The sequence below is a fragment of the Pelodiscus sinensis genome, chromosome 4, assembly GCF_052426305.1.
Source record: "Pelodiscus sinensis isolate ZL-2025 chromosome 4, ASM5242630v1, whole genome shotgun sequence".
NCBI classification, from domain to species: Eukaryota; Metazoa; Chordata; order Testudines; family Trionychidae; genus Pelodiscus; species Pelodiscus sinensis.
Genome location: NC_143055.1, coordinates 81983155 through 81997003, shown reverse-complemented (window position 1 = coordinate 81997003; position 13849 = coordinate 81983155). Strand labels below are relative to the sequence as shown.

Sequence of the window (13849 nt, the reverse complement as noted above, 5' to 3'; positions counted from 1 at the left end):
AGTAGATGAAATTCTACTAGAATGCACTAACAATATTCAGAGTTAATATAGCTGATCCAAGAAAAAATAAGCAATACAGTAATGTCAAATAGACAAGTGAAAGAAGCTACATGTAGAGGCAACAAAGTACAGACCCAAGATCAAAATGTTTTGTAAGATAAAAATGTGATTTAATAAAATAATAAACACAGAAAACTGGTTTAAAGTTTCAAGTGCCAGAATAGTTGAAAATTGACTAATCTGATCGTGTTCTAAACATAAATTTATAGGTAACATAACATTGCATTTATTTAAATCCATTTGTTATGGAATGCTATTTTATTAACGAAAATAGTGTGAAGTTAATAATTAAGGGACAGTCCCGGTTTATCATGAACATAACCACCTTTGCTAAGTTTCACAAAATTGAATTTTTTTTAGATTAGCCTGATAGAAAGTTTATAAATAAGCAATTCAATACAATTTCTTAATTTTTTTATAGTTCCAAGTATAAAACAAGCCCTCATGAAACTGACTATATCAATTCTCTGAGCTTCAGTGAATTTATTTTCTAATGAGCTGAAATAACTTAGTGGGATGCACCATGTGACAAATGCATTTATTCTCTCTTCTCCAGAGAACGCAATCTAGGCATCAACTGGAAAAAATTTATTTTGGTTTCAAAAAGTCTCTCATGCACCGCATAGTCTTTTTTTTTTTTTTTAAACTCAAACAATGTTCATATTGTTTCTTAAAACACCTTATCATGACCTAGTCTTTTCTATGGTTCTCATCTTCAACAAGAAGGTTTTCCCAGTCAGCTGTTTCAGTCTTTAAATGGTTGGGCTAAGCTTTTAGAAAGCTTGTCTACCCTGGCATATTTTGTCACCAAAAACTGCCTTTTGTTGACAAAACAGTGAAAGCATACACACTACAAAGAAACTTCTGTTGGGAAAAAGACCCAGTTATGTCAACATAGGACTTCCAGCCTGCTAGAGACTTTTGTCTTTTCCTTCCCTTTATTGTCCACAAAGAGACAGTGTGGATTTTGCTTTTTGTTTTGTCAAGAGAACGGGCTTCTGCCAGTATCCCTAAATGCCTGTCCTGATGGCTATGCTCAGTTTTGTGATCTCTGCTGTCCTGCAGGCATGTACTCCTCCTCTTTCAGAGCTCCAAGAAGTATCTGACAGCTAAGTGAGCTGCTCCGTTTGGGGATCAAGCGTAAAGAGCGAATCATTGGAATGCTCCCTTTCTGCCCTGCTAGAAACACAGCAGCAGGCAGATTGCTGCTGCAGGGGGAAAGCTGAAGAGGCTGCTGTGCTGCTTTGACATTCTTCAGCATGGAGAGCTTACAGAGATACTCACGATTCTGCTCCCAGCAGCTAAGACAGCTGTGGGAGAGCTCAGAGAATCCCAAGAAGTGCAGGGATCAGCTCTGCCTTCCCACAACACTGCACTGTTGAATGCTTACCCACATTGCTTTGCTCTGTCAACAGGTAGCTAGCAAACTTGGTAGCTAGCAAACCATGAAATGTTGACAATTGGAGGAAGAAAAACCAGTTTGACCAGTTTTTATTTTTGCATGTCCACAGCACTTTTGTTGCCAAAGCTTCCCAGTGTACACATAACCAAAGTGTCTAAGCTAGGCACCTAAAAAGATATTTGTTCATGGAAATAAAAGTGGTATTACTGTCCACATTAAATGTCTACAGCCACTCCCCGAGTTGCGAATGGTCGAGTTATGACCGTTCACACTTACGACCAAAGCTCCCATGGCGCCGTCGTAAAGGCGGTCCCTGAGTTACGAACGCAACCCGCGCTTTCGAACGGATCGAGTTTCGACCAAGTGTCTGGTCCGTAACTCGTTCATAACTTGGGGAGAGGCTGTACTTCTAAACACTTAATGTTGAAAATGTTGGCTGTAGTTTTTCTTTTCCATTAGATACAACAGTATTAACACTAGTGGAATGCCACGTTTTTCTCCAAGAATAGCCTACCACTTTCCAAGAGAAACATCAATGCTTTACCTGTCAGCTACGTAGACTGTTATAAAATCAACTCTCAATCTTTTAACATTAGCTTAATCCCCTAAGTAGTATATTTTTCATCTCAGAGTGTGTAAAGTTACAAGCTAAACTAAAGTAACCACACAGCAGAGAGATATTTAAACATTTTCATGAGAGCAAAGATTTTCTGCTAAGTTAAGTCAACAGTCAATTTACCAGTGGGAAAACAGATTTTCCTATTAAAAACAGTAAGTATATTTAACTGATTTAAACACCAGAAGGAAACACTGATCATCTATCTAGTCTCATTTTCTGCATAACACAGACCAAAAAACCTCAACCAGTAATTTCTGCACCAAGCCTATAAATTCTGTTTGAGATATAGCATACCACTTGGAATATCTAATCTTGTTGAAAGACTTCAGCTGTACCAAGGAGCCTGCATAATGAGGGGCAAACAGGGGCACTGGCACCCCAATAATCAGTGTGGGAAGCAGAATTCCTCTTGCTTCTGGGATGCGACAGGGAGAACAAGAGAAAAACTCTCCCCTAGAGGCTGCCTTGGGAAGGATGGAACCAACTCCTTCAGCCCTGTGGCTATAGCTGGGAAAATGCAGCTCTGGACACAAGTTTCTTCTCCTAGCCACAGCCCCAGGGATGAGGAACTCTCATCTCCCTGCTGCAGCCCAGGAGTGGGAGGAGTTTGCTTCTTCCCCACTCCTGCCAGAGGCACACAGTCTGGCATAAAAGCGCTCCCCCCAAAACGGTAAAATTAAACTTCTTGTGCACACCCTTGACTGTGCCTCTGTAGCATTTTACTGAAGATTCAAAGGATGTTGTTTTTTCACACCTCTGAGCGATGTAGTTATACCAATAGAGGTTTATAGTGTGTAACTGGTCTATAAGTGAGTCAAAGTACCATATCCCTGGGTTAGTTCTTCCAGTGGCTATTAAACAACTTTTTAAAACTCTGGTTTATTTCTTGCCTGAATTTGAATAGCTTCAGCTTCCACCATTGGGAGCTTAATGTGACAACTTGTTCGAGGTTTCGGAGCAGCCCACTATAAAAAACAGATAATTTCTTGGAATAACTAGCCAGATGAATACTCTAACAGTTCAGCTACACAGTGAGTCTTAACTCGAAATAAGCTATGAAAATTGAGCTACATTAATTGTGTAGCTTATTTAGAAATAGCTTATTTTGAAATTGGGAGCATCTACACAGCACTTATTTTGAAATAGAGCACACTTCCTCTGACTTCCCTTACTCTCCATACAATGAGAGTAAGAGAATTGGAGTAAGAAGTCCTCCAGCTTTACAGTATTTCAACACTATTTCAAAATAACTGCCTGCTGCATAGATGAGGACTAAGCTGTTTCGAAATAATGCTAGTTATTTCAAAATAATATTGCTGAGTAGATGTAACCTAATGCTCTTTCACCACAAGGTAAGCTTTCTAAATCTGAAATATCTCGGGCATTTTTGTTTGTTTTTAAAATCTTTTCAATTTGCCAACATCTTTTTTGAAGTGTGGACACCACAACTGGATACATTATTCCCGGAGTGGTCTCTCTAATGCCATCCACAGTACTAATATAATCACCCTTTCCCCACTTGATATTCCCTGTCTAAGAATCTTGTTTGCTCTCTTACATTGGTAGCTCATGTCCGATTGTTGTCTACAGCAATCTGTAAATCCTTTTCAGTGTCACTGAATTCCAGGATACAGTTACCCAACTTAAAAGTGTGACTGGGACCTTGTCTTTGGCTCTATTAAGGAGGCATGTTAAATAATTTCATCTTGCCATGCACAATGGTTGACTCTTTGTAACTATCCTCTTCCCACCATTATTTACCACTTCACCAAAATTTCTACCATCTGCAAATGTTATCAGTAATAATTTTATGTTTTCTTCCAGATCATTGATAAAGATATTGAATTGTACTGGGAAAAGAGTAAATCCTTCTGGAAACCCACTGGAAACACTGCCATTGAATGATGTTTTTCCATTTACAATTACTTTTTACAATATAAGTTAACTAGTTTTTAATTAGTTCAATATGGTCTACATTCATTTTGTAGAGCTTTTCTTAAAAAATGAGGAAGTCAACTGGGACTGAGGCAAGTATTTAATAGCCCCACCAAAAAAAAAAAGTGTAAGATCCATTTCCCATGTCAATTAAACATTGAAACAAAACATTAATATTTTCTAAATTTTAGCATTTTAAATACAGCAAATATGCCACAAATAATAAAATGTTTCAATCAACCTGAATCTGCATTTTTGCAAAAAAAAATTATTTGAAATATTTTGCCCAGCTCTAGTTGTCAGCTGATCTTTATCTGTGCTGTGGGGTGGAATCTCACTGACTCAAATTATTTCAGTAATCAATTTTTTTTCCTAAGACACACAGCAAATATCCAGCCTAAAAATACTATTGGAAATTAGAGAAAGATCACCTATTGAGAAGGATCCTGGGCTCTATTACAATATAGCCCTAGATACTAATTTAAACATTAATGGAAAAGCTCACATACGGTAAACAAAATTATCAGTTTAGATATATGGAAAAACGTGGAATTCCCTAACATGTAGTAAGCGCTTTTGCTTTCAGAAAAGAAAATTGTGACATAATGACCCTGTATGTATGACCATATTGAATCCCTAACAACAAGCCCGGGTAAAACAGGGCCTGCCAAGCCACCCGATCCAGCCCATGTATGCAGCAGGAAGCCTCAGGTCTCAGCCCTGCTTACCCTGCATGCCACTCAGATAAGCCACAGCTGGGCCATCTGTGTTTCTCAGCTGTGAGGGAACAGGAGAGAGAGGCTTCAGGCACTGTCCTCGCTCCTAGCACAAGCCAGTTTCTGGTCCATGGGAGCTGCCTCTTTGAACAGGCAGAGCATGAAACACTTCCCACTCCCCTCAGGCTGTTATTCACAGATGCACATGGCCCCTGCAGCCTATGCAGGGGCAGATCAGGCAGGGAGGGAGGGGCCTGAGAACCCTGCTGGCTAGGAGTCATGCAGGTAAGTCTTACAGCCCAAGCCTGCCTCTGGCACCCCATACCCTCACTCCTCCCCAAGCTTTTACCACTCCACATAACCGAAACCCTCTGTCCCCCTCCTGAATCCAGACCCTTCCCAGATCTTGCACCCTAATCTCCTGCCCCAGGTCACAACCCCCTCCACCCTTAGATCAAAGCCCAAACCCCTGCACCTCCTCCTGCACCCCAATCCACTGCTCCAAGTCACAACCCAAATCCCTGTAACTCTTCCTGCACCCCAGTCCCATGCTCCAGGTCATAACTGCTTCCTTAACTCAAAACTCTCCGCCAGACCCCACACGCCCTCCTGCACCCCAATTCCTTACCCCAAGCTTCTTTCTGCACTCAACCTCTATCCCAGATCCTGCACCTCCTCCATTAATATCATGGAAGAGTGCAGCCCTTGACCATGTTCCACAATCTTGGAGTAGTCCTCCATCAAAAGTTATTCCCCACCTCTGCCCTACAACATTTAACAACAAAGTGACTGCTAAATAGCTTCCTTTTTATAAACAAACAAGGAAGCCAACTAAGGATTATGTGGACACATTTCTGTATCAATTTCCAGATTGAAATTTTCTTAATTTACAAGATTTTTTTTCTGATCTCTAACCTTTGAACTTAACGAGGAATCTAAAAATCAAAGTAGATTATTTTCCTCACACACATCCCATCACCAGATTAAAGGTTTTTTTTGACGAATTCTCAGCTATACCTCTGAGATCACACAGACCTCAAATTGTACTACACTTGCACAATTGCCCAGGTAACAGTCTTCCTGTAATTTCCATATTTAGCTGAACAATTGTGGTTGAGAATCTAAACCTTTATTTTATTAAAGTAATGTCTCTAGCTCTTATTTGTAGCAACATTAAGATGACTGGGAAAATATATAATCTACGTAGATGGGGTAGAATCAGTCTAAATGATATGATATATAATTAATACATTTAGAGGAGGAGGAAAGAAGAGTTCTAGAATATTACAGGATAATTTTAATGATCATTTTAAAAGCCATCAAGTGTTAACAAGGGTCAATTCAGCAATAACTGGATTCTCTGAGTAGGAATTGAGGGAACATGGAAGGAGGATTACAGGGCATTTTTAGGAATTTCTTTCCCTCCCAACCTGCACTCCTCCCCGCGTCCCTCCCCTCCCCCCTCTCCCCTCCGATTAAGGTCAGATTCCCAGTTTATGAAACAGCTCTGTCCTTTGAGTCAGCCATAGAACGAAGTGACAAAGACATTTTCTGCTGAACAAAACCACACTTCCTGGTCTTCAAAGAATCATTTATTCTTGAGTGTAACATGACTGTTTTGCCAAATCTAAACCATACATTATTAATGTTATTCATCTGGGAGGGCACAGTGGAGGAAAGGTCCATCTGTTTACATAGTTTTTAAAAGAAAATGGTTAAATTAACACCTTTATAGCAAGAATATCTTCTGAAAACCTGATTTAGATGAGCTGAGTATCTACTAAGTAAATGTGACTTAGTGTACAGCCTCAATAATTGATTTGTTAATAACACCCATCCTGCCCAGATGAACCTTATATTGTTGCTTTCAGGCGTGAAGAATCTAGATGTTATCTATGCCAATAAAACATTAATCAAGGACCATATTTATAGAAGGTACTCTATAAATCAGGTCAAAGCAGGTCAGACCTGCATAATAAACAACTACAGGCTGGACTGTAGTACTGTAACCGAACACCCTTGTTAGTTTTCTTTGGCCCTTGGGATCAAGACTAGTAGCAGAGTGTTCCTATCCACCTCAGAATTATGGTTTCCCTTGACATAAACCCAAGTAAACTAATTCATTAAGAGAGTCATTACTTTTGTACAACTTGAGAATCTCTATCAATTTAAAAAAAAAATCTTCAACAGACATTTCCCCTACTCCTAAGAAGTTGAAGGATTACTTCCTATTGTATGAGACTTGACACATCTGATAAATTTCGGTGACATGCTTAAAGAAAATTTCTTCAGCTGTTTCTCATTCAGTTTGTTTCATCACATCTCAGTATCTGCCCTGCTGCTGCAAAATTAATTTTCTACTATGATTGCTTCTCATTCTCTTCAGTTATCAAGAGACAGGAATCTTTTATTTAAATAAAAAATACCTTTTATTATAATTGCTCCACAGTTACTAACTAAAGATTTTTAACAAAAAAAGTAAATGTCACTCTTGGTCTCCTTTAACAATCAAATTCTTAATGAAGGAAATATTGATAATTCTGATGAGTGCCTCTTCAAGTCAAAGATCATGCCCCTGTCAACTGATCTGTCATTTTCAGTAAATCTCAGCAATATTATATAGATACTGATTCATCATTAAACCTCACTGGTAATATTAAGAGAGCTTTTCTTATACATTTATATTATGCACTTCTGTCCTATTGTATAATGTACTTGGGGTTACAGAAGGACTAAGCATGAAATAAACTAACAATGTTAGTTACAATTCTGAGACAACTCCCCCACCCAAACATGCACACTCAAAGGATTTGCTAATAAAAATTATAGTATCAGTGATATGAGTCCACAGAGAAAAGAAGAAAGGAAATTCGTAAGACACTCATGCAACTGAATGCTTATTTAAAAACTCCAGGAAGAAACTTAAAATTCTGTGAAGTGCAATATTTTAATATTAAAACTACCAAGAGTAATAAGGAATGCAAATACATGTTTGTAAAACTCAAAAATACAGACTGAAAGCAGAACTGAACAACTGATTTGCATAATAAAACTGAGAAAAATACTAGTATTTGCAGATCAAAAAAATCTCTCTCTCTCTCTCTCTCTCTCTCTCTCTCTCTCTATATATATATATACACACACACACACACACACACACGCTGAAAGCTATGATCAGGGAGCCATCAAATATTATGAGTTAAAAAAATGAAGTTACCTTCCTTCGTTGACAAGTTCAATAAATGCTAGGCCTGCATTCTTCTGTATTGAGTTCTGCCACTCCTGTAAAATACAAGAAAGAAGCTGAAGAACTTAGTTGTGTAAAAATAGGTGGAAAAAACAACAGACATGCTAAGCAGAATTATCAGAGTATAATTATTTGAGAAAGCCATAGCATCAAGTCAAAGTAAGTTAAGATATCTCCCAGGTAGAGGGAAGAGGGAGAAACACAGAAACACTTGATCTTAGCCAAAAAGTTTCTTTTCAGTCCAGGTATCTTCCTATTTTAATAGTACATCCCAATCTATTTTCAACCAGCCTCCTAATTACACTAGTTCATTGATGTACTCTGCTTTGGTTGGATCTATTCCTGGAGATTTCATCACATGACAATCTTTAATTAAAAATTAATATGTGATTCCTGAAGATTCCAGGTCAATCCTGGAAGGCTGGCAATCCTAACAATGCATGAACATACCCCATGTGTTGGTTACATTGCTGTCAGTTTCATCTTTTCAAGTCCTATCTTTTCAAATATACCATGATTTTCTTTATTGTCAAAAGGATTACTTTGCATAGATATTGGTTAACTTGTAACACTGATGCCCATCTTTTCAAATAGGTGTAACATAGGTAAAACATCACTCCCTCCCTTCCAAAAATATTTCATGTTATCAAATATTGTATCACGGATATCTGCTATCTTTCTAGATTTTTGCACACTAACATTTTTCTAAGGGCATGACTACAGTAGAAAGTTTACAGTAGTGTGATTGTGCTGATGGGAGACAACTCTCGCATCAGCTTAACTACTCCAGCCCTCATGAGTAGCAGAAACTATGTTTACATGAGAAGCTTTCCCAAAAACATAGTCCTTTGCACACCTGTTTGCATGGCAACAAAGCTGTCACTAGGCAGGAGGAGGCGGGGGGATTTATCCTTACATGCCCCCAAGCCAACTAAGTTATGCCATCATATGCTGTATTGTAGACATAGCATCAGTGGCAGGAATGTTACCTTCTACTGTGTATTTGAGAAAATTTGTCTGTCCATCACAAGATATCCTCCTAAATGGTAAGAGCTAGGTGCACCAAATTCAGTATATTGCTTCCTCTTACCGTAACTTAAAGCAACATAAAGGTTTATTTGTTTCAGGAAAATGGAATGTGCTTGGAATGGGATTGTTTCTCATAAAACCATACAAAAAAGAAACAATCACCAGGCCCCAGAGACAAGACTACCCACCATACACCGGCACCCTTTAAGGAGGATGGTGCCTGAAACGCCCCCATCCCCAGTTCATACAGGAACATTGTCTGTTCCCCTTAGTCAGAAAGTAAGGGAGAAGTGCTGACTGGGGAGCACAGGGGGCAGACTAACTTGGACCTGCCCCACATGGGAGACATGCAGCCCTCCTCGAGCTGTGTCCACTGGAGCTGCAGAGGCGCTTCTCACCTGGCCCCAAACTTCTGTGGTGAGAGAGACCTGGGTAGTCTTTTCTCCCTGGGGCAGCCTGCATACTGAACTCCTCCCTAATCCCAAGTTCCATCCCAGAACAATGATTCAAATGAAGCATGAACATTTTCATTTTATTTTCCAAAAATCAAAAATTGAGTTAAGGACCCAAGCTATGCCAGATACAGGCAGTCCCCGACTTACACAGATCCAACTTACGTCGGATCCGCACTTACGAACGGGGCTTCTCTCGCCCCAGAGCTCACGGGTCGCCCGTGTCCTCCGGGGCAAGAAAAGCCTCTCCCGGTCTCCCTGGTCTGCTGGGGGGGGTCCAGCAAAGTTGCTGGCCCCCCCCCCAACAGACCAGGTACACCCGAGCAAAGCCGCCCAGGTGGCGGGAGTCCCGCTGCCTGGGCAGCTTTGCTCGTTTGCCCCGGAGCAAAGCTGCCCAGGCAGCAGGACTCCCGCAGCCTTGGCGGCTTTGCTCCTGTCCCCCTGGTCTGCTGGGCGGGTCCAGCAAAGCCACTGGACCCCCCCCAGCAGACCAGGGACACCCGAACAAAGCTGCCGCCTGGTCAGTTTTGCTCCTGGGCAAACAAGCAAAGCCGCCCAGGCAGCGGCTTTGCTCTGGTGTCCCTGGTCTGCTGGGGGGGGAGGGGTCCAGCGGCTTTGCTGGACCCCCCCAGCAGACCAGGGGGACAGGAGCAAAGCCACTGAGCACGCCCGCAGCGTGACAGCCCAAGCAGCGGGACAGCCCAAGCACGCCCGGGCTGTCCCGCTGCGGGCGTACTCAGCGGCTTTGCTCCCCATCTCCCTGGTCTGCAGGGAGACGGGGAGCAAAGCCTTGGAGCACGCCGGCAGTGGGACAGTCCGGGCACGCTTGGGCTGTCCCGCTGCAGGCATGCTCCGCGGCTTTGCTCCTGTCCCTCTGGTCTGCTGGCGGGGGTGCAGCTAGTGCCCCCCCCCCCCCCAGCAGACCAGGCTTTTCTTGCCTACCCCTGGGGTAGAGCAGCTGGGGGCTGCCGGGTTGGTCCCGCAGCGCCGCTCCGTACCAACCCGGCAGCACCCCAGCTGCTCTGCCCCAGGCATCCTGATTCAGCCGCTGCTGGTCAGTTTCAGCAGCAGCTGAATTAGGACGCCTGGGGCAGAGCAGCTGGGGTGCTGCTGGGTTGCTCCAGTAGTGCCGAGGAGCCGCTACTGGAGCAACCTAGCAGCACCCCAGCTGCTCTGCCCCAGGCGTCCCCAAGTCAGCCGCTGCTGAAACTGACCAGCGGCTGACTACAGGAAGCCCGAGGCAGAGTTGCTCTGCCCCAGGCTTCCTGGAAGCAGCCGCTGATCAGTTTCAGCAACAGCTGACTTGGGGACGCCTGGGTTTCTTAAGTTGAATCTGTATGTAAGTCAGAACTGCCATCCAGATTCAGCCATGGTTGAAACTGATCAGTTTCAGCAGTGGCTGACGCCAGTTCCGACTTACATACAGATTCAACTTAAGAACTAACCTACAGTCCCTATCTTGTACGTAACCCGGGGACTGCCTGTATATCTTCTAGTATAGTATATACTTATATTATGTTCAATGGGGCCCTAAAGAACAATAGCACACATCCCAATAGGCATTGTTTTTCCATGAAAGTCAAGCAGCCCTGTATCTTATTTGCTACTTTGTGCTCCTGTTCATAGAGCTCATAAGATTTCATTTCCCTTGCAATAACTTCAGCCCTTTTTCTTGATGATGTCCAATATCTAAACAATTCTTAAATGGCAGAGCAATGTCAGGATTTCATGTGTCTGTTCCACATTTAACATCCATGATTTTTTGCGTATGGTTAGATTTTCTTATGTCTAGACTTATGATTAGTCTTTCATATCCACAACGTTCTTTTAAAAAAAAAATCACATTCATTACTCTTCAGCACTATTAATATCCTTTTAATCTCATCAGTACTGACGCAATGGCAGACAGAAAACGTGAAAATGCAAGGCTTCTTTAAAGCAGGGGCATATTTCAAAGCACAGGATTTTTTTTTCCTGATTTAAAGTCAGTAGGTGAAAAAGTCACATTCCTTCTCCATTTCATTTATTAAAATAGCACATATATAGTTTTCAATTCTTTCACAATCACTAGCACAAAGATTACACAACAAAATCAATAGCTCAGTATTGTTTCTTTGTGCCTCTGATCCAAAGCAAGAAAATAGTCAAGATTTTTTAAAAAAAATTCAGGCTATCAGAGAGAGGGAGGCATGGGAAATCTGAACGCTCATAGTTCTAATTCATCAAGGTCTTAGGTGGTTTTACATTCTTCTGTAAATTGTATTAACACAGTGCCATTTTGAAGAGCTGTTGATATTATCAATAAAATATTAGTAATGAATACACAAACTTTTTGTCATCTTAGATTAAGCTGCAAATATTTAATATTGTGTAACAGACAATGTGGCATGTAGGATTCTCCACAAACTTTAATGAAGCCCAGGAAAAACAAGCAAATTAAAAAATAATTTTCTGCGTAAGACATTGTCCATCTGTTTCTTCACGCTAACAATGGCTTTCTTCTTGAATTGCACTGCAATGCTTTAAAACTTAATTGGTGAAGATGGAAGTTGCCAAAAGTGAAGAGAAAGTGCATTTATCATGATATCTTTCAGAATTTTTCTCCACATCAGAGACAATTATCAAAGGAGGCGTTAGTCTAAACAATTTCATAAACCACAGCTGAACACACCCTAAAGTGAGCTTTTATAGTTGAAAGAGAAGCTTAATGGTCATCATCTTTCATGATCAATTCAATATTTCACCACAGCATATACACCCTCTGCAACAATTATGTTCACTATGCATCCTGCATTGTTATACCATGATCTTAGTTATTCATCTCCCAAAGGTACTGATGAGAAACATGTTAAAAGGCTCAAACTCAACCACTAATGCAACTAAATAACTATACAACACATTTAAGCACTTTGAAAAGGAAGGACTGTAAGAAGATATCAACAAAGTCAATAATTTCATATTTGTTCTAAGCTGTATTTAATTGACTATCATTTCCTATGGCTGTAAATGTTTACTTTTTAGCAGACAAAAGCTATTTCTAATGCTCTTGGCCAGTGTACAATGTACAGTGAAACAGAAAAAAACAGAAGCAATAAACACCATCATAAGCACTGGCTCCCAGGAAAATATTAAAAAGCATTGGCAAGAGCCAACTGGTCTGACATTACATTTTATTCAAATGGTCTAATGAGAGAATTTCTTACCTCATAATTAATATTTCACTAGTCTTTTAATGAGATATAAAGCTCTTTGATAAGTATACAAAAAGTGACCTAAATGCACTGTAGTTTTTTAAATACTATCACTTTTCTTGATATGCTGTTTTATGACTTCTCTAAACAATAGTAATTTAATTAAGGACTTTGATACTGCTACACATCCCGCAGCAATATTAGAATAGGGGAACTATTTCTCTCACAATGAACAAAATCAGCTGGTGTTGTCTGGATATACCAAAAGGACAGGAGACACTTGATTTGGATTTTTTCAGGCCACAACTTTATTATAGAAATATCTGGAACTACCCAGCAGATAAAATATACAATGCAGGCAAATCTATGCTTATTCAAATTATTACCTGGAGCTTCCACCAGTCTCCCTTCATTTACATCCAGGTTCCCCCAGACAACCCCTGGCTTCAACCTTACCATCCACCACCCTCATAGGAGGCTCAATATGGGATACGAGAACGTGATGCAGGTCAGAGGGATTGACTGCCTGATGTATCAATCGTAGGCATCGGCAGCCCCATTCACCCATGCTCTTCCTTTATCCAGCACCTCCTTTAAATCCTTTATCAGACCACTGATCTGTTGACTGGATGCCTTCCCTATGGAGTACATCCTCCACAAGGAAACGTTAGCAATTTGCTTGGCTGCATCCCTGCAATCCAGGCAGGTTCCCAGATCACTCCTACTGCATTCGCCATAATAGGTGAAGCTTCTTTTCTCATGAAATAAACCTCTTTCTCTTGCAGGATCATCAAGGGACACCAGCAGCTGGGTAGTCTTTGACTGGGTAGCGCAATTACTGTCCTCTATAGTAGGCAGTGTAAGTGACCAGGATTTCAGATTCTTAAATTGAAAAAACAATTTATTGTATGCCTGGAGCCAAGAATCTCTATACCACCAACTACATCATATTCCAAGGTTGCGTAAAGCCAGTGGCATCTGCTCGGGTTTGATGCTAGGCCAAGCTCACAAAATCAGTCGAACTGGAAAAGAGAAAAGGTGTCTGCTATACTATTATCCATATCTGGAATATGCCTGCAAGAAACAGTTGCTGAAGGTTGAATATTGTAGAACAAATGCACTCACCAACTTCACTATCCTGGTGATCTGGGTACGATATGCCAGTCTTTCTGGGTATGTGTTCACTGCAATTAGTGAT

At 41.0% G+C, this 13849-nt stretch overlaps 1 protein-coding gene across 7 annotated transcripts in view; it reads right to left on the bottom strand.

The window, feature by feature from the left end:
- LRBA (LPS responsive beige-like anchor protein) overlaps positions 1 to 13849 on the bottom strand; it is a 559883-nt gene that overhangs the window by 368034 nt on the left and 178000 nt on the right. For all 7 annotated transcript variants that reach the window (XM_075930027.2, XM_075930020.2, XM_075930019.2 and 4 more), the window contains one exon: positions 7950 to 8014. In XM_075930027.2, the coding sequence (XP_075786142.2) occupies positions 7950 to 8014 (65 nt within the window). The remainder of the gene's footprint in view (positions 1 to 7949; positions 8015 to 13849) is intronic.